General features: G+C 39.1%; 1 protein-coding gene across 1 annotated transcript in view; it reads right to left on the minus strand.

The window, feature by feature from the left end:
- NBAS (NBAS subunit of NRZ tethering complex) overlaps positions 1 to 25,262 on the minus strand; it is a 189,778-nt gene that overhangs the window by 96,534 nt on the left and 67,982 nt on the right. The window contains exons 32-38 of the mRNA XM_063314683.1: positions 23,509 to 23,622; positions 15,225 to 15,338; positions 14,676 to 14,833; positions 13,182 to 13,286; positions 1,290 to 1,457; positions 843 to 956; positions 520 to 643 (exon numbers count right to left, since the gene is read on the minus strand). Coding sequence (XP_063170753.1) covers positions 520 to 643; positions 843 to 956; positions 1,290 to 1,457; positions 13,182 to 13,286; positions 14,676 to 14,833; positions 15,225 to 15,338; positions 23,509 to 23,622 — 897 coding nt within the window. The remainder of the gene's footprint in view (positions 1 to 519; positions 644 to 842; positions 957 to 1,289; positions 1,458 to 13,181; positions 13,287 to 14,675; positions 14,834 to 15,224; positions 15,339 to 23,508; positions 23,623 to 25,262) is intronic.

A 25,262-nucleotide genomic window follows, 5' to 3' on the forward strand; every position in this document is an offset into this window, starting at 1 on the left:
ACGTGATCAAAATTTGAGTGCTTGGCAGCCCATGAGCACTTGACTGCAGGGGTGCTTCAACTCCCCCCACCCGCCTATCTACCCCCCATCTCTGCCCTTTTGGCTGCCCTGCACCCTGCCTTGCAGGGTGGCAAGAAGCCCCAGAGCCATGCAGCTCTGGGGCTGCTTGCCATGCTCCGGGAAGCCGCAGCTGCCCCACCCCAGTCCCAGCTGCCATCACCCTGCACTCCAAGACCCCTGCCACCCTGTGCTCTGCCGCCCCAGTTCACCTTGCCGTCTTCTTGCTCCCACTGCTGACGAGGCATGCCTGGCCTGGCTATTGGGCCAGGCTGGGCTTCAGCTGCGGGGGAAAAAAAGCCCAAAGCAGCCCCTTTGCAAAAAGCTGCTGGGTGGGTGGGCTTTTTGGTTTTGTACACAGCCTGGAGTCTGTTGGAGTTGGGAGGCTATAATAAATTTGAAATAATAACAATAGCAAAAACAAAAACACTGTATGTCTGGATACAAATGCATACATTTTACCTTCTGTAGCAGGAAACAGATCATGCCCTTCACTTTTAGTTTCTGCAAGTTTTCCTGTTCTCAGCAATACTTCCGCAAAGCTTTCCAAAGGAGCATGCTCATACATGGTATAAGTTATTTCATTCTGTAGAACAGGAATTTTAAGCATAGTGGCATAGTTAATTATTACAACTACTACTGGAATTATTATTATAGCCAGGGCTGCAAGAAGTACCCTTAACATTCAATATGTTAACTCTCCACAATGCTAGTTGGATCAGGTCTCATCTATTATCTAGCCACAGAATATAGTCTAAGTCAGTACCAATAGGCTTTAAACTTACATCTGCAAGATATGGATTGTCAATCAGAGATTCATAAAATGGATGACACCCTTGTTTTTCAATTGTTGCATTTGCTCCAGAGGTACTTTTTAATACATCTCCAAACTCTTGACCCTTTGAGAAACAAACAGAGAAAGCCAATATTGAAGTCACATATTTTTCCTTATAAAATTCTGTTTCATCAGATATTAAGATATCACAAGAGAGGAGGATTCATACTTCAATTCACCACTTCACTCCAGCAATAAAGTTAAAGGAAAATCTGAGCAGCCACAAACAAAGATAAAATGCATTATTCCAGGACTTTGTGGTACGTATGATATTTCTATATATTCTCTGTTGTCGTACAAAAGCCCACAGCAAAATCCCCTATGGAGCACAAAGTAACGATGCACTTAAAAGACCAGGGCATAACAACTCGAAGATGAACATATGGTTACTTCTTACATGCAATGGTCGAAGGTAAGCTATTGATTTCTTCCACCACTGTCGATCACTGACAGCATGCAACATAGCCTTTGTGGTCAGAGTTGTGTTAGAAAGAACCTTCATGGTTTTAGCGGTGGTCCACTGCAGGAGATCAGCAGACTGACTAGAGGAAAAGCTGTTATCAACCTGTAGATTTATGCAATACACAACACATAAGCATTCAGTATAATCTGCCAAAGAAGATATTTTTTAAATCAACACATGCAAAGGAAGCATAAAGCATCTTCCAAAGATTAGCCAATTTCAACCATTATATTTCCTGTAAGTGCACATTTGAATATGGAGTAACACAAGCACATGTCATTCTCAGTTATAAATCTTGCATATTTTAATACTGCAATTTCAAACTTGAATAAAACAAAGCTTTGTGATTAAATTTCATTGAACTGTAATCTTTCAGAATGTGTTTTAGTGCTAGAAACTTACAATAATCAGCTATTGATTAGAAGCATGCTAATGAATCTTGACAACTGATATAAATTGATTTTTGCTTTATTCCAAATGTTTGGGAGGAGGAGTCTGAATGTCTAATTACACAAATTAGAAGCATTCATTCTCAATGAGATGATCATAGTTGACATTAAAAACTTCCGACAGACACAGCAGTAAACAAATGAAGTAAGCTTTGCTCAAAGTTGTGAAAGAAAAAGCTATAAATAACATGTTTTAGTTGTTTGGCAGAGTGCCATTCTAAAATAAGGAGGATGTTGCCACATAGTAGAACAGTTTGTCTAGTAAGCTTAGCTGAATTATTGATTCTTAGAAGGCTGACCATAATAGCGTCTATTAATGTCCATAAAGCATTATTTCCTTGACATATACTTTTGCCAAAGTATGTTAGCTTTTGTAGAAGAACGTTCTAATGGCATGAAAAACTGCATCCCGTGTCAGTATACTCAGGGAACAATGAAAAGCAGCCTCATGGAACAACAGAACAATAGACTTCTCAACCAATCAGACATCCAACACTGCCTTCCATATCCTCATTCGACAACAGAATACCTGATTTCAGCCTGGAAACCAGCCATGTAAGACTGCCCTGTGTGGATAAAATCACTCATCTTATTTGACCATCATGATCCTGTGTATGTACCTATATATTTGGAAGGCAAGTTGGATGCCCTCTAGGCATGTGCCTAATTTATACCTAGATTACTTTGTTTTACAATACAAGACTGTGTAGTGTAACAAGGCTGTGTTTATTTGGATCTCCCGGGACTGGAGATGTTCCATCCTTAGACCAAAACAGGGCTGCACTTCCCCTTTTGGGACTGGTATGCAATTTGGGGGTTTCTTTGGACTCATATCTCCTGTTCAAACAGCAGGTGGCAGCTACGGCCAGGAAAGCCTTTGCACAAATTCATCTTTTAGAGTCCAACTTGGAATGGATCTGAGTGATTTTATCCTGCAGATGCTCAGAAAACTCCTCTGCACAACCCTGTAGGTGGGGCATTGAGTCTACCTTACCTAAAAGAGACTGAGTAATTTTAAATAGGGCCATCAGGTGGCATTCTGCGGACGCAATAAGGGTGGAGAGATATTAACATTTTGCCACTCTTATCACCACAAGATAGGCCTTAATAGAGGCTCTAGCTTGTGTTCAGTCAGATTTGGTCTTTGTCTTCCTCCAGGAGCGCTTTAGGCATCTCTTAACTCTCTTCAAAACCCGCAACTCCCCCATAAACCATGGGGAGTTTCGGGTAAAATGGGGCAGGAGAGGCCGTACAGGCACGATCCTATCCAAGGCCCCGGCCACTTCCCTAGTCCAGGCTGCAGCCAGGACTTCCACTGGACCGTGCAGTAGATCCTCAGGTATAACCCCTAGCACCTTCTGAAAACCCACTGGGTCCATCAGTCACTGGGGGCAGACCACTAGAATGGCTCCTGCCTCCCTGCAGAGGGGGGTAGCATAGGAGAATATCAAGGTCACCAGGGCATGATCTGACCATGACAGAGGGGACAGATATAACTCTCCCTTCAGATCACATTGTCACTGCTCTGGCAAGAAAACCAAGTCCAGTGCGAAGCTACTTGCTCGACTCAGGTCCTGAATAATCTGGGACAGGCCCATGGCCAACATGGTGGCCATGAACTCCCAAGCCGCCTCTGAGGCATGCCCCAGGGACAGCAGGTTGAAGTCCCCCAGAACCATGAGTCTGGGAAACTCCACCGCCAACCCCAAGATGGCCTCCAGCAGCTCAGGTAGGGAGGTTGCTATGCGACAGGGAGGCAGGTACAGTAGCAACAATCCCAACTGTTCTCGGGAGCCCAACATCAGGAACATGGTCTCACAACCAGCCACTTGTGGAGCAGCACCCCTGAAGGCCACTAGAAGCTCTCAGATGACAACCACCACCCCTCTCCCCTACCCTGGTGTCTTGGCTGGTGCTACACCTGAAACCCGGCTGGGCACATTTCCGAAAGGGCTACCCCCTAGGCCCAACCAGGTCTCAGTGATACACTCCAGGTCTGCCCCTTCCTCTGTGATCAAATCACATATGAGGGGGGCCTTGTTGACTGACCTGGCATTAAGAAGCAGCAGCCGGAGACCAGGGCTCTCAAGGATCCACTGTCCAGGGCCTGGGTATGAACCCAAGGGCCAGAACACGCCACCAGTAACAAACACCAGGGGGTTGTCTTTTCCGGAGCTGGCCTGCCCTCCGGTTCCTGTCGTAATATCCCCTGCCCATCACCACCTCAATGGGGTAACCTGCCCTGCAGCCCCCAGAGTTTCTAGGGCAAGTTGCCTCTACTCCCGGATTCCCAGAAACCCTGGATTGAAACAAGGGTCCCCTCCCCCACGCACACATCCTCCCACACTCAGTCAACCTTGGGTGATAGCAGTCCCCCCAGCGCACCAGCTCCTGCTCTAGGTGCTGTTAGGGCCTACCCCCCATCTACTCACTCACTGTGCCCCAACCTCAGTCTCTCTCACTGGTTGCAGGGGCACCCCACCCACTCCTACCCACCTGTTTCTCACTCAAGGTTGGGTACTCTTACATACAACCATACAATCCTGTACTCCCTCCACGTCTCTCACACCTGGAGGGGAGCCCCACACTCCCCCTGAAAATATGTGACATTGCTAATTATGATAAAGCAGGAGCAACTGAATATCCATAGTTGATGAAACATACTATCTAGTTTTGTGCTAGTTTAACTGATTTTATTTCTGTAAACCATTTAAATATCATTTTTTTATTTTTTTAAAAAGCAGCATACAAAAATAAGAGCTTTCCTCTTAACCACAGTTATAAAATAAAGATGAAAGTCTTTCACATACACTTTTTTCCCCAGCTTCTTCCACACACAGATTTATAAAGAGAAACACAAGGTAGCATATTTAGTTATTTCCCTCCTCTAACTTTATCCAACAATGATGACCTTATGTAGTACATTGGGCTGAGAAATCATAAATGCCTTAAAATCACTGAAATAATTTCTATTATCAAGTAAAGACTTGAACCTGGATCTTCCTGGTCCAAGTTTGATACCTTACCATTTAATATTGATTATTGGCAACAAGTGAATGTATTTTTTGCACCTCACTTTTCTTTGCTGAAATGGCAGAATAAGCACAAGGCTTTCTTCTCTCTCCTGAAACCCTGCTCAAGACTGCTTTAGATTAGGGTTTTCAAACTGTGTTCCATGAAACCCCTTGGGTTCTATAAGATCTTAATGGGCTTCTTATGGTGGTTAAGGACAAAAAAAAAAAAATCAACTCATATGCCAGCAGGGGTGTCCAGTGCAATTTTCTAAGAAAAGGATGGTTGGCTGACATTCACAAGTCCCATTTCCCAGGGGGCACCTTTGCTTATGACAAATTTGTCACTCAGTGTGTGAGAAGCAGGCAGAGTTCTGGGTGTTTCTTTAAAAAAAAAAAAAAAAACGGGTTCCATGACTTGAAAATTCCTGGAAACTCAAACTCTCTGTATCTCTGCTTAAAATGCTGTCAGCAGAGGAATGATGAATGTATGTAAGAATTACTATGCATGGGTATGGGTATATGCACTCATATCTGTATCTGTTTCAGGCCAAAAGACACATTTGACTGCTCAAAATGTTAGTGGAGTCAGGAAAAGAAACTGCATTGCATTTATTTTAAATTTAATATAAATTAATTTAATATGATTAATATGATTATTCCTCATGTATTTAATATTTTCCCTTTCATATTACAGTGTAAATTTGGTAGCAATTGTACACAAGATTTTATAGGAGTTTATTCTATGCTGGGGGATACATGTGGCTGTGGGGCAACAAGCTATGTATTCCCACTCTACACTATATTAATTACAACAGAATTTATATAGAAAACAAGTCATTATTTCTGTATGTATTTCAAGAAACATTTTAAAAATACAAACAGGTATTTAAAGACAGTGACTATGTTCAACATCTCCTGTGCACAATAATTTCATTTTCATACTATGAAACATAATAGGACATACAAATAAAATCCTTATTTTTTTTAAAAAAATGTAAGCATTAAGCAGATAAAATATGAAGTTGCCTCCTTTACCCCATCTTATGTTCAACAATTTTCCTGAGTTATTACTTTTACCATTAACAAATAATAAACACCAGCTTATCCCTAAGCACTATGTTTTAATCACTTAATGCTCTAAAATACTGATTCTTGGTTTTAGTCAAGTATCTCTTGAATACATTACAGTAATAGCATAAATTATTTAAACATATGACAGCAGCCAAACTTAAGCTAGAGAAGAAGTAATTCAAGAGGAAATTTGTTTTCTTTTCCTGCAGGTTCTTAAAAGGCCTTTTCAGAATGTGGCAGATTTCATAGCATATGCACCATTTCCCACCCCCTGCCTCCTTGCCAGTTTTGATCAAGCTGAGGAGTTAAGCTAAGCCATGAAACATCAGAAGATCTTTAATTTACTGCCAGGCCCAGTCAAGAAGACTAACAGTTTGAGGCCAAATCTTTATTTCTATTACTATGGAAGGGGAGACATCAACTATGGTTCAAAGATTAACTGATCAGCGTTGACCCTCTGGCAGCACCACTAACTAGTGACCAAGTCAACAACACTTTCTTTTCCAAGTCAACTCAAATGCACCGGTTAGTCAAGATGATGAACTAGCTTACCTAACAAATGAGACAGAATCTATTGGCACCAGTGGTCCTCATGCCACTCTTTAACCACAATCCTGCAGCATCTGTGTAGCTGCCTCCTTGCCTAACAAATTTGTGAAATGACAGAGGCTTAAGTGACCAGCTTAAATAGGGTAGGTATAGGTATAGACAGCCACAGAAATGATCTTGGGGAAACTAGGCAAAGGACAGTGATGATTACATAAACAAAAGTATATTGGAGCTTGGAAAACAGCAAAGCTGTGAGAAAGAAGCTTATATTGACCGCTTCCTAATTCACAAAAGTGTAAGAGGGAGGGATGGGAAAACTGAGGTAGACTTTCAAGATTCTGTTATTCTAACCTATTGCAATAAAGCAGTGTTTCTCAACCTTAGCCTCTTTAAGATGTTTGGACTTCAACTCCCAGAACTGAAGAAAAACTGCAGTAAAGTATAGTTTCTGTCAGGAGAAGAGGAAAAAAGGTGGCAATGGATGAACAACTCTGAATTTAAGCTCTGGGATCTTTTTTACTGGTTTCCATTTTTATTTGTTTTTATTTATCATTTTTGTAACTCCTCTTTTTACTCCTTTGTCCTTGCTACCTAGTTATATTTGCATAGTTCTTGTCAAATTTGTGGAGTCTATTTCCTGACCTGGCTACTCAAAGGGCTGACATTAGCAGATGAAATATAGGATAGGCTCACTCATCAAGGCACCTTAAGTAGTCTGCCAACATTAATCTAGATCTACTTAGGCACTGACGGAAATCTGAAAGAATTGCAGAAAAGGAAAATATGGGCAGAAAGGGAAGATACTATTATTCTCTTTCATTTCTTCCTTCCCTTGCCTCCACCCACACATCGGATTTTGAACACTGAGCCTAGGCCACCAGAGTTCTATTATCTACTCAAGAGAAGTTACGCCAATCCACTCAATGCCTATGTCTATTATTGAGAATAGGGCCATTTTGCATGTAAGTGTCCTACTAAGAGTTCCTCCTCCTCCCCAAAGCATAAAAAAGTGTTACAGTTTCCCTGGAAATTTTTGCCATTTTAGACAACATATGGGTATCACCTTCAGCAAAGGATCATTACCTTGTCGTGGTGCTGGAGCTTGAGCACCTCAATGATGCCATGAGCTAAACCGTGAAGGGCCACCCAAGATGGGAAGGTCATGACAGAGAGGTCAGTCTAAATGCGATCCCTGGGGAAGGTAATGGCAACCCACCCCAGTATTCTTGCCGTGAAAACTAAATAGATCAGTACAACCAGAGATATGTCGGTATACCATCGGAAGATGAGACCCCCAGGTCAGAAGATGGTCAAAATGCTACTGGGGAGGAACAGAGGATGAGTTCAACTAGCCCCAGATGTGATGACGCAGCTAGCTCAAAGGCGAAAGGACGGCTAGCGGCCGACGGTGCTGGTGGTGAACGGCAAATCCGATGTTCTAAGGATCAACACACCATTGGAACCTGGAATGTAAGATCTATGAGCCAGGGCAAATTGGATGTGGTTATTGGTGAGATGTCAAGATTAAAGATAGACATTTTGGGTGTCAGTGAACTGAAATGGACTGGAATGGGCCACTTCACATCAAATGACCACCAGATCAACGACTGTGGACAAGAGGACCACAGAAGAAATGGAGTAGCCTTCATAATTAATAGTCAAGTGGCTAAAGCAGTGCTTGGACACAATCCAAAAAATAACAGAATGATCTCAATTCGAATTCAGGGCAAGCCATCTAACATCACAGTGATCCAAATATACGCCCCAACCACAGATGCTGAAGAAGGTGAGGTAGAGCAGTTCTATGAGGATCTGCAGCACCTACTGGACAACACGCCTAAAAGAGACGTTATTTTCATCACGGGAGACTGGAATGCTAAGGTGGGCAGTCAAATGACACCTGGAATTACAGGTAAGCATGGCCTGGGAGAACAAAACGAAGCAGGACATAGGCTGATAGAATTTTGCCAAGACAACTCACTCTGCATAACAAACACTCTCTTCCAACAACCTAAGAGACGGCTTTATACATGGACTTCCCCAGATGGACAACACCGAAATCAGATTGACTACATCCTTTGCAGCCAAAGGTGGCGGACATCTGTACAGTCGGTAAAAACAAGACCTGGAGCTGACTGTAGTTCAGATCACGAACTTTTTATTGCACAATTTAGGATCAGACTAAAGAGATTAGGGAAGACCCACAGATCAGCTAGATATGAGCTCACTAATATTCCTAAGGAATATGCAGTGGAGGTGAAGAATAGATTTAAGGGAATAGACTTAGCAGGTAGGGTCCCGGAAGAACTCTGGACAGAAGTTCGCAACATTGTTCAGGAGGCAGCAACAAAATACATCCCAAAGAAAGAGAAAACCAAGAAGGCAAAATGGCTGTCTGCTGAGACACTAGAAGTAGCCCAAGAAAGAAGGAAAGCAAAAGGCAACAGTGATAGGGGGAGATATGCCCAATTAAATGCAAAATTCCAGAGGGTAGCCAGAAGAGATAAGGAATTATTTTTAAACAAGCAATGCGCAGAAGTGGAAGAAGACAATAGAATAGGAAGGACAAGAGACCTCTTCCAGAAAATTAGAAACATCGGAGGTAAATTCCAGGCAAAAATGGATATGATCAAAAACAAAGATGGCAAGGACCTAACAGAAGAAGAAGAGATCAAGAAAAGGTGGCAAGAATATACAGAAGACCTGTATAGGAAGAATAACAATATCGGGGATAGCTTTGATGGTGTGGTCAGTGAGCTAGAGCCAGACATCCTGAAGAGTGAGGTTGAATGGGCCTTAAGAAGCATTGCTAATAACAAGGCAGCAGGAGACGACGGCATCCCAGCTGAACTGTTCAAAATCTTGCAAGATGATGCTGTCAAGGTAATGCATGCTATATGCCAGCAAATTTGGAAAACACAAGAATGGTCATCAGACTGGAAAAAATCAACTTATATCCCCATACCAAAAAAGGGAAACACTAAAGAATGTTCAAACTATCAAATAGTGGCACTCATTTCACATGCCAGTAAGAGCCTGATCAAGATCCTGCAAGGTAGACTTCAGCAATTCATGGAGTGAGAATTGCCAGATGTACAAGCTGGGTTTAGAAAAGGCAGAGGAACTAGGGACCAATTGCCAATATCTGATGGATAATGGAAAAGCCAGGGAGTTTCAGAAAAACATCTATTTCTGTTTTATTGACTATTCTAAAGCCTTTGACTGTGTGGACCATGACAAATTGTGGCAAGTTCTTAGTGGTATGGGGATACCAAGTCATCTTGTCTGCCTCCTGAAGAATCTGTGTAACGACCAAGTAGCAACAGTAAGAACAGACCACGGAACAACGGACTGGTTTAAGATTGGGAAAGGAGTACGGCAGGGCTGTATACTCTCACCCTACCTATTCAACTTATATGCAGAACACATCATGCGACAAGCTGGGCTTGAGGAATCCAAGGCTGGAGTTAAAATCGCTGGAAGAAACATTAACAATCTCAGATATGCAGATGATACCACTTTGATGGCTGAAAGCGAAGAGGAACTGAGGAGCCTTATGATGAAGGTGAAAGAAGAAAGTGCAAAAGCTGGCTTGCAGCTAAATCTCAAAAAGCCAAGATCATGGCAACCAGCAAGGTGGATGGATGATATTCTAGAGGTGACAGACCCATCTCTGGGGGAGCTGGGGGTGTTGACAACCGACAGGAAGCTCTGGCGTGGGCTGGTCCATGAAGTCACGAAGAGTTGGAAGCGACTAAACGAATAAACAACAACATGGATATCACTCATGCTTTCTATTTTTATTTAGAAGTTCAGGGCACTCAGAGGTTCCTTAAGAACCAACTAGATTATAAAAAGCTCTTCTAGAATCCCTCTGCTGACCATCCTTATAAGGAAGCACCACCACCACTACCACCACCACTTTTGGTGATCCTGTCTGGCTTTCTACCAGATTTCTCTCCTCTGCACAACTATCTAACAAGCTGGATTCCATCTGAGGGATGAGATATTTGATTGATGGGAAAAGAAAGTTGCACAACTGAAGAATAGAGGCTGACCCACCTGAAAATGAAAGATAGTTCTGAAATTGAGGTGTTCTACACAGAATAGTAAACAGGGAAACACTCTTCTTCCTTTTTGTTGCCTCTATGGCAAATGGAGGGGGTGAGTAGTTCCTAATGAGGAAGAAATAGAAATGGAAGCTGTCCCAAGCAGGAAGTGGGAAGAGATGGAGGGAATTTCTGACAAGAAAGAAGGGACGGATATTGAAGGAGAAGTGGCAACCTACTCCAGTTTCCCAAACTAAACTCAGAGAGGAAGGTGATAAAGATAATAGAAAAGGGGGTGATATAAGGGTTGAAGTAAGTAAGGTAGAAATCAGTAGTTCCTAGGCCAGAAGGAGACATGAAGGAGATCTTTGATTTATTGCACAGCACAGTTTGGGAAGTGTGACATCTGTGGTTTTATTCTGATTATTTCATCAACCTCCTAACACAAATTATTTCAGTAAAGATTTCCCAACCAAATAACAAGCTGGATGAAATTCTCATGATGAAGCCCCCTTGTTCAAAATAAAGTTATGTTAATTTAAAAAAATAGAAAGAAACATTCTTTATTTGTGAATAATCTATAGGACAGGTGTCTTCTATGAACCCAATTAACTATATATGTGCCTAGAAAAATGGGAATCCCAGAACATCTCATTGTCCTCAGCCAAAACCTGTACACAGGTCAGGAAACCACAGTATAGCAGAACATGGTGAAACTGATTGGTTCTAGTTCACAAAGGAGTAAGACAAGGCTGTATACTCTCCCCTTATTTATTCAACCTATATGCAGATATTATATTGATGGAAGCCAGATTGGAAGAAGATGAGTGTGGTTTTGAAAATGAAAGAACAAACATCAATAACCTGTGGTATGCTGATGGCACTACTCTGATAGTTGAAGATGCAAATGATCTAGTAATGAAGGAGCACAGTGAAAAAAGGGACTTAGATTAAATATAAAGACCAAACTAAACACAACAGGTAAAGCAACCAGCCACAGAACTGACAGTGAAGATATTGAAGTGGTGGAGAGCTTTTGTCTTTTAGGATCAACTATCAAGAGTAAAGGAATCAGCAGTCAAGAAATATGCTGCAGACTAGCACTTGGTAGGGTAGTAATTAAGGCTTTGGAAAAGATATTCAAATGCCATGATGTGTCCATACTTAAAAAGATCAGAATAGTACAGACAATGGTTTTCCCTATGACATTCTATGGAAGTGAAAGTTAGATTTTGAAGAAGCAGGATATAAAGAGTATTGATGTTTTTGATCTTTGATGTTGGAGAAGACCTTTAAGAATACCGTCAAGGCACAAATGATTAGGCTCAAATTATCATACTTTGAACACTTTATGCAAAGATTCAGCCCTCTTGAGGAGGCTCTCATTCTGGAAAAGGTGGAAAGAAAGAAAAGAAGAGGATAACCAGCAGCAAGGTGGGTGGGCTCAATTACAGCAGCAATGGGTGCACTGTTGGCAGACCTGAAGGACCAAGCTGGGGACATCCTCTCCAGGAGAAAATCTATCTATGTGATGGCTAAGAATCAACACTGAGTTGATGGCACATAATCAATTGATCAACTATTGGACTATTACACTAGGGCAATGCTATACTTTGGATTCAAGGGCAAAAAGGGGCTTTGGAGCATGCAGGGGAATTAATATACATTTGTCTGCAACTCCTTGTAGCACCTGCATTTTTTTCTAGGACCAATGGTTGCCATCTGCAGTTCCAGCACAATGCTAGAAAAATGTGCACTTGGTTTAAGGAGTTGTAGATGAGTGCTATGTTTGTCCCTCTACAGATTCCAAAAAACCGTTTTGCCTTTGAATTCAAAGCACTGTACAACTCTAATAAAGTATAGTTAAGTTACAATTAAGAGGAGATGCAAGAAAAAACAGAAAACAAAAAATAAAAAGAATACACCACAAGTTCCTGCAATTTGCAGTTTAAGACTGAATGCATTCACATAACAACTCTTCAACTCTTGCTTCCAACAGGATTTTCTTAGCTATTCTCCTGCAATACACAGCTTATTTTCATAAGGGGAAAAAGTATATATTACTGATATAAGAATGCATCAAACCGAATCAAATAGCCTAAATTTTGTAGGGAGCAAACAACTATAGAATGTTCTAAAATCTTAATGTGTTTCTCAAATCTGTAAAGCAATCAAGCCTCCTTTTGTCTTGAGAGCTGGTCTGTAGAGACCAACTTGGGAATTAAGTTCATGAATGTATTTTTATTTATTTAAAACATGAATAGGTGGCCCTTTTGGCTTCCAACCTTCATTGTAGTTTGTAACATAAATTCACAATATAAAACCTATAGCACAAAACAGAAATCCCCTGAGAAGTCCATGCTCAACTTCTGAAGTCTTCTCTCTTAATGTGTTCTTTGTATTGTAACAGCTATCATGGCCTCACTGTTTGGCTCAGTGATTATATTAAGTTAACAAATTGCATGCGATATAAGACATGGAAGACTCCCAGGCTCTGAACATAGAAAAGCTAAGAGAAAGAAACTCAAGAAAAAGCCAAGAAAAACAAAAAGCTGAAAAAGCATGAAAAAGAGAGAACAGGTAAAAAGGGCGTAAGAAATTAATCAATAATTAAAAGCTATTTTTGAGAACTCATGCTAATTCTGAAGGAAATGCAATTTGGGGGGAAAAACAGTATTATATAAAAAGGTTTACCTCTAGAGGACACTCTGATTTGATTCCAGCTTGTGGTCTGGAGATATTTACATTTTCTCCTTTTTCAGAAGGCCGTATCTGGTAGTTGACTGCATTATAAAGAACCTACAAACAAAATTACACATTTTGTTTAATTACTTATTGGTAGAATTTAGAAAATCACTCTGGCCAAACCAATACTGAATTAGCTCTTAATTTTGCACTTCAAAAAAAATTAAGAATTTAAACTGTTTTCCAGATGGAAGCATACCCTGATCTATAATGTACATACCAACTAATATGTAACACAGTCTGTGTTAAATAGTTTAAAAGTCAGAATCCATTCCTTCCCTGTAATTATTAAAAAAAAAAAAAGAAGGGAAGGAGAGAAACTTGTATAATATATTCTATGTATATCATGAGAAGCAATGCATAAAGATAAAAAAAGAAAGTGAAGAAAGGACTACTTAATGAGCAAGAATTTTAAGGTGGATTACATTAACTTATAAAGAACATAAATGCATACAGTGCCGCAGAATCTGCAATAAGAAACAGAAATTTTTAAAAAATGCACGTATTCTAAGGACTCTCCAGACTAGTTTCTGTTACCTATTTCATGGCCTGCGAATATTAGCTTTAGAAACTGTACATTTTGACTGGGCTCACAGATCTTCATCTTCACCATCATCATTTCAAAAGTTCCCTTCTAGGAAAGACTGGCGTAATAAAATGTAGTTCCTATGTCTGATGGTTAAATTTACTCTTCATATTAGAACAAATGAGAATAGACAAAGAAAGGATATCCTTAAAGCAGAGTGGAAATCTTGTACTGTATGGATAATGGCAAAAAATACAATACAAGCTCTTTGAATGAATACAAAAATCGTGCTTCTGGTTACTTGTGTACCTTCAATGTCCCTGACCAGTTAGTTCCCTCCTCTCCACCTGCTTCTCCAACCACTGCCACAAACTATGTAGGACTAGGGGGAAAAAATTTGCTATTTTAGCTTTTTTCTTTTTCAAGATGGTGAATGTCACAAGCAGACACCACAAGTCATCCACAAACCAGCAGTGGTTTTTGAGGAAAGGTAGTCGGTATATTTAGGCATAACAGAAAGCTAGGGGTGTGACAACATCCAAATGTATCGATTTGATTCTATCAGGAACCATTTTCCCCCTTCCAATTTCTAAAAAAAGGCATACATTATTAAAAGAAGATACAATATTGTAGTATTCAGGTGTTTTTCCATTCCAATTACTGATTATTCAAATAAGAATGTGAACTTAACATCTAATGTACAGTATAACAAACTGTCCTTTCTAGTATTACTGATTGAAAATAGAACTTTCTGCAAGAAGAAAAATAAACCCATGCATACCATTTTGGCTTTGCTTTGTTATTTAAATATTTTTTTTCAAAGCAATCATCCAGTTCCATACTCCATTAGCATAAAGATGTAACTTATTGTTCCTTTAATCAGGCAGTAAACAGAGCTTTAGAAATTTGAGACATACCTCAGTCTGCAGAGTATTGCTTGCTGCCAGCAGCATTTCTATGGCGCTTGGGGGACAGTGCGTCAAAGCATAGGCTAGGAGCTGCTGCCGAACAGCCATGTCTTGATATCCTTCTGATTGTCCTAACTGGCTACAAACCTCCCAGCTTTTAGAGTATCCTGCCATGGATATTACAAAAAGAAACAAAGTGGAAATTAAATGGTAATTGAGAATGTATTAGCTATATGCATCTGTCATTCCATCCTCAATAACTCCACTTGTATCTCATCGCAACATGCCTCCCTTCACTCAGCATAAAAAATGTTCTTTTTTCTTTCCAGTTTTTAAAAATAACAAACTAAATGGCTTTAAGACTTCTGCACTAGAAAACAATAATCTTCCAGATCAGAAGGATGTCACAGCATATCTATAGAAACCTCACAAATAGGCTTTATTAGGCACTGATCAAATTTCAAGAGAAAAGCAGAGGACAACATGGTATCTTATACAATCTAGAAAATCCACAAGATGATTTTTATCATGTATGGATGGGGTGCAGATATACCTTACCTGAAGCCATAAGTTCTTGACAGTGCATATTTGCAGCTTTGTAATCCTGATACTGGAGGGCTTGTTCTACTAAAAGTATCAAAACCTGTCCTTTTCTCTCCATCTGGTCATCACCTGTAAAATGAAATATATACTTATATTCTTAGTGGCACCTAACAGTAGTTAAAAATGGAATAGAAAGCTACATAGCTAATTACTGGTTAACAGTATATAAGAATGCTTTCTTGAATATAACAAAAAAGTAAAATATGAACAACAAACCAAGTATATTCATGCTCTATAGTTTACCCTCAAGATTATATACTTAGCATGCTTACTTCCTCATTTTATTTAAGTCACATTTGTTGCAGTTATTTGTCAAAGAAGACAACTATGGGTCTTTGTGGGAAGTATCCTTGAACTCTTCATTTTGTACAGCTCTCCCAAAAAGTTTCCTTTTAAATCCTGCACCTTCCATCTTCCCTACATATCAAAACTGGTTTCTCACAAAACATAGTCTTTCCATATCTATACCTATGTGAAAACATTTTAGCCCAAATCTAGTTCTAATTTCTTGGAACTTTCTGTATCATCCACTCCTGTTGCTTAAGACATGCAAGCTTTTTTTCAAAAAGTAGAACCAGAGGGCTGGGAGATCATTTAGAACGTATGAAAGGGAAATGAAGGGCTGCGGGGGGAGATGTTCTTCTTGCATAGTATCCTTTGTTTGTAGAAGTTTAACCAACCTAAAGGCAGATTTAGGATTTCTGACCATATTTTAAAAATGCAAAATTAAAAAGACATGCCAAATTAATAAAGGAGTCTTTTGTAACAATTATAGTGCTTTGACATAAATATGGCACCTTGGCCAGATACTCTTAGTGTTCAATTTAAACTGGACGTTTTCTTGCACCTTTCAGCATTATCTTAAAATAAATTAAGAAACCTTCCAATAGAAGAGAATATCTGTAGTGCAGGACTGAACTATGGAGTTCTTGGTGCTCTCTGAGCTTGGTCATTTTCTTGCAGACTTTTCATTACCCAACTAGGTAACCACACACACGCTGATGATGTTACCTAGTTGGGTAATGAAATGTCTGCAAGCAAACGACCAAACTCAGAGAGCACCAAGGACTCCTTCACCAACTAAAAAATCAAGAAACATTTTACAATATACAATCAAGTGACAATGTTACCCACTTTTCAGAACATCCCCAAGTGATATACATATAAAATTTGGACATTGAAGAAGTAAAGAAATTCCTGACAAAGTTAAAGCCCAGCTGGGAAAGAAGTTTCTCCACTCTGAAAGAGCATTCAATCTAATTTTTGTATCGTGCTTGCTGTACCTGCTAAGGCAGTAAATCAAGAGCAAATTAATTCTGCTTGACAGGAATGTGGGCATATTTAGATGTGGCAGGAATTGCTTTTTCTTAATTGAGTTTGAGTGATAGATCAAGGTAATACAGCAAAACAAACTGAAGCAAAACAAAACTGATTCCTTCTGCTCTTTTATTCTGCTACTTAGTGTCCTACAGGAACTTGTCCTGTGACAACTTTCCATCCTTTGCACATCCTGCTCTCATTTCAGCTCTGTTATACAGATGCTCCCTGACTGGCTAAGGGCAGCCGCCAATCCTGCTAGGGTGGCAAGCAGGGCGTTCATCATTCGGTGTGATTAGATTGTATACATTCATATACAACTTCTATAGGCCCAACCATATAGGCCTAACCGTCCCTCCAAGTATTTTCCCTTGTGGACTTATTAATCAGATCTTATTCTTCTAATCAGACACATTCACCATCCTACCCCGACAGAGAAATTTAAAACATTAAGGAATTATACAAGTGAAATTGATTTCTAATGATAGTTTTATACTACCTGGCAGGTACATTTCAAGAAGTTAAACTACCAGCTACAAGGGATATAATAAAATATACACCTCAACAATTACAACGGTTTTCTCTTCTTTGTTGCCAGACATTTAAATGCATAGCAGCTGCTTTATCAAAGATACCCAGTGACATTTACAACTGAAAATGCTGTCATGTCTGTTGTTTAAAGAACAGCGTATGCACTAAAAGCAGTTTAAATAACTGGCCAAGCGTATATTCAGATGTTGCCCTTTTTCAAATACAATGCATAAAACGATTAAAAGTGAACACTGCAGTGGAAGGAGCAGTTGCTGTGTGTAACACAAAATCACATAAGGAGTCATCTTTCCTGGATCCAGGTTTTAGTGGAAACCAAAAGCGTGTTTTTAATTATACCTTCATTGCATGTTTAGCTGATTTGCTTATTTTGAATGAGAGTTGTATTTTCAAACTTGATTTCTAAAATTGGCATCTACTGTTTGAGCATGATTTTTGGCAGAAAACTGGGATATAAATTCTGTAAGTAAAATAAAAATATGGGTTTAGGCATTAGAGAACATCTAAAGTAAGTGCTAAGTCACAGCATATAATCTTAGTTACTTCTGGAAGAATAGAAGCAGCAAAGTTGAAAAATGTCTTTCCTCTGCAAAACTGCCTGTATGTTGGGCAAGATAAGGTAGCTAGTTCATTTACTACGAGCAGCAGGAAACAAACTGTATCACTTATCACAAAGGTATTAGTCAGTAGATATAGGCAAATATATTCCCAGAATATTGTCAGTGATATACCAGGTAGGGAAGGGGAATGCTGCAAGGTACAAAACATTGTAGTCTGAATACTGAGACAGTCAATGCATCCAACAGATGTGCAGAAAATTCTGGATGTACTAGTATTATATCATACCATAAAAATCAGAAAAACAGTATTTTGTAGATTATTTAGAAATATGTTTCTATAAATTCTATACATTTGTAGAAATAAAAAAACTAAAAATAAAATTACATCTAATAAAATAGATGTATACAGGACAGAGGTCATGTTATTACAACTGATAAATACCAAAACACAGTTGATAAATGGACAGAAGCTTCTTCACAACTTATTATTTTTATTGTTACCACAGACAGATTTTTTTATGGTCTTCTGTGCTTTGACACACAGACCTTGTGCTCAGGAAGCCTCCTCTTTTGGTGACATGCACAGTACAATTATTGTACAAGTAACAAAACCTAACCAATATCTATACAGACTTCAAATCTTCCTCAATAATAAGGTCACCTCTTTATTTATTTACTCAAAACATAAAAATATTACTCAAAATATTTATTACTCTAGGAAAACAAGACTACATATAATCAGTAATTACAGAGTTCATAAACAAATTTTATTCCCATGACTGTCACTGTCATTTTGAAACAAAAATTATTTTAAAAGGATTATTACAATTAATGACTAAAGGAGCAATTCCTGCAGCTAGTGACAGCCCTGAGCAATATTTATGCCATATCTTTTTAATGTTAAAATAAATGAATCACAATTAGGAGTCACTCTTGAAGATTGTTTCATGAAGGCTAGATGCCAAGCATCTGTGAGACTGCCATGAAATACTGTTTTTAAAAATCTATTACAGAATTAATCTATGAAAATTTGTTTTGAAGTATAATTCCTGTCTCTCCTGACTACACAGTAAAAAATAATGAGAATATAACCCACTCTTCCTTAACAGGGGTCCAGGCATGGGTCCAGGTTACCTGAGGACCCGCCTCACCCAAATCATATCGACTTGTCCCACCCGGTGAGGCAGAGAGGGCATGCTACGGACCCTGCCCATGAGGGATGGCCGACTGGCAGGGTCCAGGAGGAAGGCCTTCTCTGCCATGGCACCCGCCCTGTGGAACAGCTTACCCCCGGAGATAAGACAGGCCCCCACTCTCCCGGCCTTCCGGAAGGGAGTGAAAACATGTCTATGCCACCTTGCTTGGGATGGGAGGGGGGATAGCCATTCTTGGGGGTGGCTGGTACAGTGATTATACCAAGTACAAAATCCGATTTCCATCTTGAATTTCACATTTTATATCTGGAATTTTTATATTTTATTGCTATTTAAGTATACTCATACAGTATTGATTTTACATTGTTTTTACTTACTATTTATTATCTGTAACCCGCCCAGAGTCGTTGTGTATGAGATGGGCGGCAGAGAAACTTGATAAATAAATACATAAATAAACATGATGCTCTCCAGAGGTGTTGGGCTCAGCTTCTATATCACTTCTTGGCAGCAATAGCCATGGTTGTTGACAACTGCAATCCAACATCTCTGTAGGGTACCACATTGTAGAAAGCTAACCTAGACAGTAAAGCAGGGAGTTCTCAGGCTTACTTTTCACAAACAGATGAGATAGGAAATTTTTTGAAGATAATGCATAGCAGCTGTAGTGGGGTTAGCTTTTTGAAACATTATTATTCTGGTGTTATGTAAGCTGTACCACTTCTAGCTTATTTCCAGTGTGCAATTCTAGGTACTGGTTGCCAAGTTTATGTAACACATAGCTAGTCTTCTGAAATTTGATTCAGCATCCTCTATGTTGCCTTCTATGCTAGCATAATTTGCTTTGTTATTTCTCCGGCTTTTTTTTAGCTGTCTGTAAATAATTGCAGACCATTACTTGAGGAGTCCTTAGTACTCTCTGAGCTTGGTTGTTTGCTTGCAGATGTTTCATTACCTGACCAGGTAACATCATCAGTGCTAGTGAGAAGATGAAATTATGGTTTCATTCAATGTCACAGAACTCTTTATATCCATACACCCAGAACTAGCAAAAGAATCTATGGCAGCAGTACTACATAACACACCCAACCTAACCAAATACACTATGATCGAAATACCCAGAAACATGGACCTCACCAGCCTCTGCCTCACTACCTACTTTTAGTCTGATGGACAAATATAAATCAGAGGAACACTCACGGGATCCCCACTCTCAGGATTCATAGCAGAGTTGGTAATGCAGCATCTAGAAACTATAGCACTCCACGCATACAACCAAAAGTATGGATCTGGTATGTAGATGACACCTTTGTTATAATAAAAAAAGGAACAACTAGAGAAGACACATGAAACAACCAACAATTCACAGTGGAAGAAGAAAACAACAACATACTAGCCTTCCTGGATATCCTCATCAGCAGAGGAAATGATGGCAAATTAGAAACACAAGTCTACAAGAAAGCTACCCACACCAACCAAGTGCTCCACTACCAAAGCAACAACCCAACCTCCCACAAGAGGAGCTGCGTAAGAACATTATTCAGATGAGCACAAATGCACTGCTGCAACCCAGAGCACCAGAAAAAGGAAAGATTGCCTCTACAACATCTTCCAACAAAATGGATACCCATGCAACTTTATCAAAAAGTGCCTGACCACTCAACCCACTACAGCACAACCAGCACAAGCTATGAAAAGGGTAACACTGCCACACATCAGAAACATCTCAGGAACAACCAACAGACTATTGCAACCACACCGCATCACCGTAGCACACAAACCAACAAAATCCCTCAAAAACATCTTAAATAAACCAAAAGGCCCAGTAGCCCAAGAAGAAAAAACAGGAGTTATCTACAACAACCAAGCTCAGAGGGCACCAAGGACTCCACAGTTCAACTCTGAGCTACAGATATTCTCTTCTATTGATAGACTGTCACTTTCATTTTAATTTGCATTGTCCTTTAAAGATTTATATAAATCAAACATGGAGCCTAGCTGTTGAACTTTTTCAAATATTTCACAGATTTCTATCTTTCTCATATATTTCCCAAGGATTGACCCCTCTCAATTAAAAAAGAAACTCTTTACACTATAGTTGGATTCCCACAATTATCCTGGGCCCCACATGAAATCAGAAGCTTTCTGAAAAATAGAAGATGGGCAAAACCTCCTCCTTAATGGGGGAGAACTGAGAACAGCAGGCAAGGCAAGGCAAGGCCTAGCCGAGGACAGAAAAGAAAAGGGCTGAGTTTTATGGATAGGAGTCTGACTTACTTGACTTATAATCCCTGAGCATGCCCTCCCCAACACTGCTTTCCAGCAGTACTTCTGTGTCCAAAAGGGGAAAAAAAATACTTCTATAATGTTTTAAATTATTTTTCAGTGAATTTTAATAGAATAGATTCATATTTTTTTAAAAAAGAAGCTATTACTAACTTCAGGATGGGTGCGGACCATAATTCAAATAAATGTTCCAACTAACTAGTAAGAACATATTGTTTTAAACAAACAAAAAAACACTTAACCAGGCCATCTATACTTTCAATTTAAGGTGGAACATATTTAATACACCATCATTTTAAGAGCAGAAGATTCATTATAGACTTTTAGAATTAGCAAAAGATTACTGGAGCTCAGAATTACCAATGCGTTTTGCATCCTCAGTTATCTTTTGTGAGAGTTAGGAAGGTATTCAAAATAAATAAGTAGATGTTACAGTGTGTTAGCATAGACTCTCAGGGAGATAAAAAAAAAATTGATAAAATGAAATCAAGTAACGAAGGATACAGAAGTTCTGAGAACTGCCAAAAATAAACAAATTAATTCATTGCTGTGATAAACATTAGTGTCAAAGTATGAGAGTACTCCTTTTACAAAACAGAACTAGAAAAGCTAATGAACAATAGCCCTAGAAGAATGCAAGCTTAAAGACAAATACAGTGACTAGAATAATCATGGAGAAAATCACTTTTCTATTTAATATAGAGTTCATCCAGGTTTTTGTTAAAAAAGAATAATCATTCAAGTGCCCCCAACCACTTCAGCATACTTCAAAAGCTGTTTTCAATATAGTTATTCAGTTATCCACAAACCTGTCATACCTGCTCTCCAAGCTCTCCAAGATCTCATGTGCCCAAGATTTCAAAAACATCTGAAACTTCAGAAATATCATCTAAGCAACATGCCCTACAAAAAGCATGGACAAACATTTGGTGACCAGGGCCCATGATTAGCAACTTTGGAAGAGGAGAAAGAGGACCAAATGGCAGGATGATGATGCAAGATAGTTGAGGCAGTGTCATACAGGGGCAGAGAGAGAGTTCTCCCCCACCACGGGTTTTAGGCTGAGTTTTGAAAAAAGGCCCTCCACTCCACTCCACCACCAAGAAGTTTGCCTTATTAGAAAGCCATGCCACTGAGCCCAACATTTTTTTCTCTTTAAAAAACAAAGGAATCAGGCAGCCCATAATTTAATAAATATACACATGTATATGAGATTCTATTTTCTCTCCTTTTCATCTTTTATGAATACCAGAAGAAAATGTTTTCAAAAATCCTAACATCTTTTAGCTAAACATAAGATGTTTCTACAGTGCCCTCTTGAAACTGTTACTTGGGACATCTATAAATTTACCAGCAAACAATATGAAATTACATCCTGAGACACCAGCATTTTTCAGTAATCACCAAGGCTATCAACAAATTCTCCAAATTCAAAAACAAAGTTAAATACATTCCTCCTTTTATTCACACAACTACATGCCAAAGCATATACTACATTCTATCATTGGAAGGACAGATACTGAAGCTGAAGCTCAAAGACTTTGGCCACCTAATGCAAAGAGAGGACTCACTGGAAAAGACCCTGACACTGGGAGAGACTGAAGGCAAAAGGAGAAGGGGATGGCAGAGGGTGAGATGGTTAGAGAGCATCACCGATGCAATGAACGTGGATCTGAGTAAACTCCAGGAGACAGCGGAGGACAGGAAGGCCTGGCGTGCTATGGCCCATGGGGTCATGAAGGGTCGGACACAACTTAACAACTGAACAACAACAACAAAAATCACTTTCCATTTCAAAAGCATCCTTGGCTTTGTACATTAAGATTTACAACTATAGAGATGAAGAATTCCTTGCTTATAATGGCAGAAGAGTGTATACTCTGCAGGGCAGGAACTTGTGTTCACACAGCAATTTGATAATAAAATAGATATATAATTCTTCCCTTCATCTTGGCAATGACAGGTAAAAAAGAAGTGCACTATATATATCAAACAGTTTTCTGAAACTGATTAAAAAAACCCCCTTTCATTCTACTGTTTATTGATAATACCACAAGAGTAGTAAAATAAACCTATATTTTAAATATGGCAAATTAAATTGTTTTTGCAAAAAATATATATAATTATAATTTTCTAAGTAACAGGAAGAAGAGATTTATAGACTGATTGTAGGTAGCAAATGTATTTTACTTGCTTTATATTCTGTTGGTGATAGAGGGCTGTGTAATTAAATCTCAACTGAAATAAATTCGTTGGTATTTTATGTAGAAAATGTTACAATGGTTTACAGTGATAGAATCTCTGAATATGAGCCCTTAAACAAATGGTCTATAAAATCAGCCAATACAAATTAGGAATCATATTTGATTTTACCTGCAACCTTCAGCAAATTTGCAAGTCCCAAAAGCTTGGCAGATTGCTTATAGTTTGTGGGCAGCCGAGAGAGACATTCCTTGATAAGGCTGAGTCGATCGGAACACAAGCGCACTGGAGGGAAAATATGTTATGTTTAGCAATAATGCAGTAAAATTGTATTTGAGACAGATATTTGTGAAGTGTTCACGAACGCTACAAATATAAATGTATATTTAAAGTAGGCCTGTGCAAAGCATTCAAACTGGTGCTTCGTAAACGATGTTGGTTCAAGCGAAGCATCTCTCTGTGAAGTGCTGCAGCTGCATTTCTGCATCCTCCAGAAGACCTGGGGTGATTGCTCTGAAGGTGCAGACAACACTTTTGCTGGGACTATCGGTGACACGAACCAGAAGCAGATCAGTTATGCATGTATGTGCATGAGGAGAAGGGCTGAGAAGCAGCCAAGCTTTCTTTCAGAGGACACAGCGATTTGGCCACTTCAAGCACTGCTCGTCTGACCCTGATGTGCACTGCAAAACACTCCCTTCAAATGCTTTGAGGAACCCATAGTTAAAGCACCAGCTGAACACCTTCATTCAAGTGGGGAAAAGTGTTACTCAAACACTTTGCTTCTCAGGAAATATGTTATAAATGAGCATCTTCCATCTATGGAGGGTAAAATCATCATGTTATAGTTTGGAACCTTTATTTCTTTTCAAAACATTCAAAACATGAAAACCTGCAATATGAAATAGTATAGCCCAGCCCAGGAGTCTTCATTCTGTGAATTTTTTGGGACTTTCATATTTATTCCCCGTTTACTTTAGGTACCTGCAGGCAGTTTGTTTCTTTTTTGCCTTTTGTATGGTGGCCAGTTTTTAAAGGGTAAGAAAAATAATACATAATTATATGCAAGCTAACATTTTTAAAATGTTTTTTCATACACTGCAGCTGAGGCTATAGTTAATGGCCTTCTGTACTCACTAAAATATGCAGAGCACTTTTTTGAAAGCAATAGTAATATTAGCCATTTTCAAATAACAGAAGCATCAAAAAGTCCTGAAAGTTTTTTGCAGATAAATAAACACTGCAAAAAACAAACAAAAAAATAACATTAAGTATGAATGGTTGACTGATGATATATGAGAAAGGCAAAATGACAGATTGTAAAAAATGAAATATGAAGTTTAAAAATCAAGGTAACTTGTGAAAACACTCTTTTTGGAAGTAAAAACTTTAATTTTAGAAGGGCAGATGAATTTACAGGCAACATCTAGGCAGGTAGTATGTGGGGACTGGGTATGTCAGGAGAAAAGTGAAAGTAAGTTGAATGCAGTATGAATGGGTTATTTAAAAACATAAAACAAGAAGAGATCAGGGCAAGAATAAATTAGTGATGAATAAATGTGGATTAAATGCAAAAGTAAATAACCAGTATGAAAGTAGTACAGAGGTGCTTTGGTCATACAGAAAGAATGAAAGAATCACAAAACAAGTTTATGAAGCAAGAATGAATCAATTGAGGGGATGGGGATGACACTAATGGTTACATCAAGCTGCTGAGGTCCTCCAAGAGAGACGACTGACAAGTTTAAAGAACCGAAGTCACCATATAAGTGGTATGGCTGTGGTAGAAATAAGAATTTGCAAGAATAGAAAAGTATGGATACTTTTAGAGAGATACAGTAATTGATTTGGATATCAACTAGATTTAGTCATATTATGGTAGAGAGTGAGTTTCTTGTCAGCTATGCTGATTAATTTGAGTTAAA

This window comes from Candoia aspera, chromosome 1 (genome assembly GCF_035149785.1).
Source record: "Candoia aspera isolate rCanAsp1 chromosome 1, rCanAsp1.hap2, whole genome shotgun sequence".
Classification (NCBI taxonomy): domain Eukaryota; kingdom Metazoa; phylum Chordata; class Lepidosauria; order Squamata; family Boidae; genus Candoia; species Candoia aspera.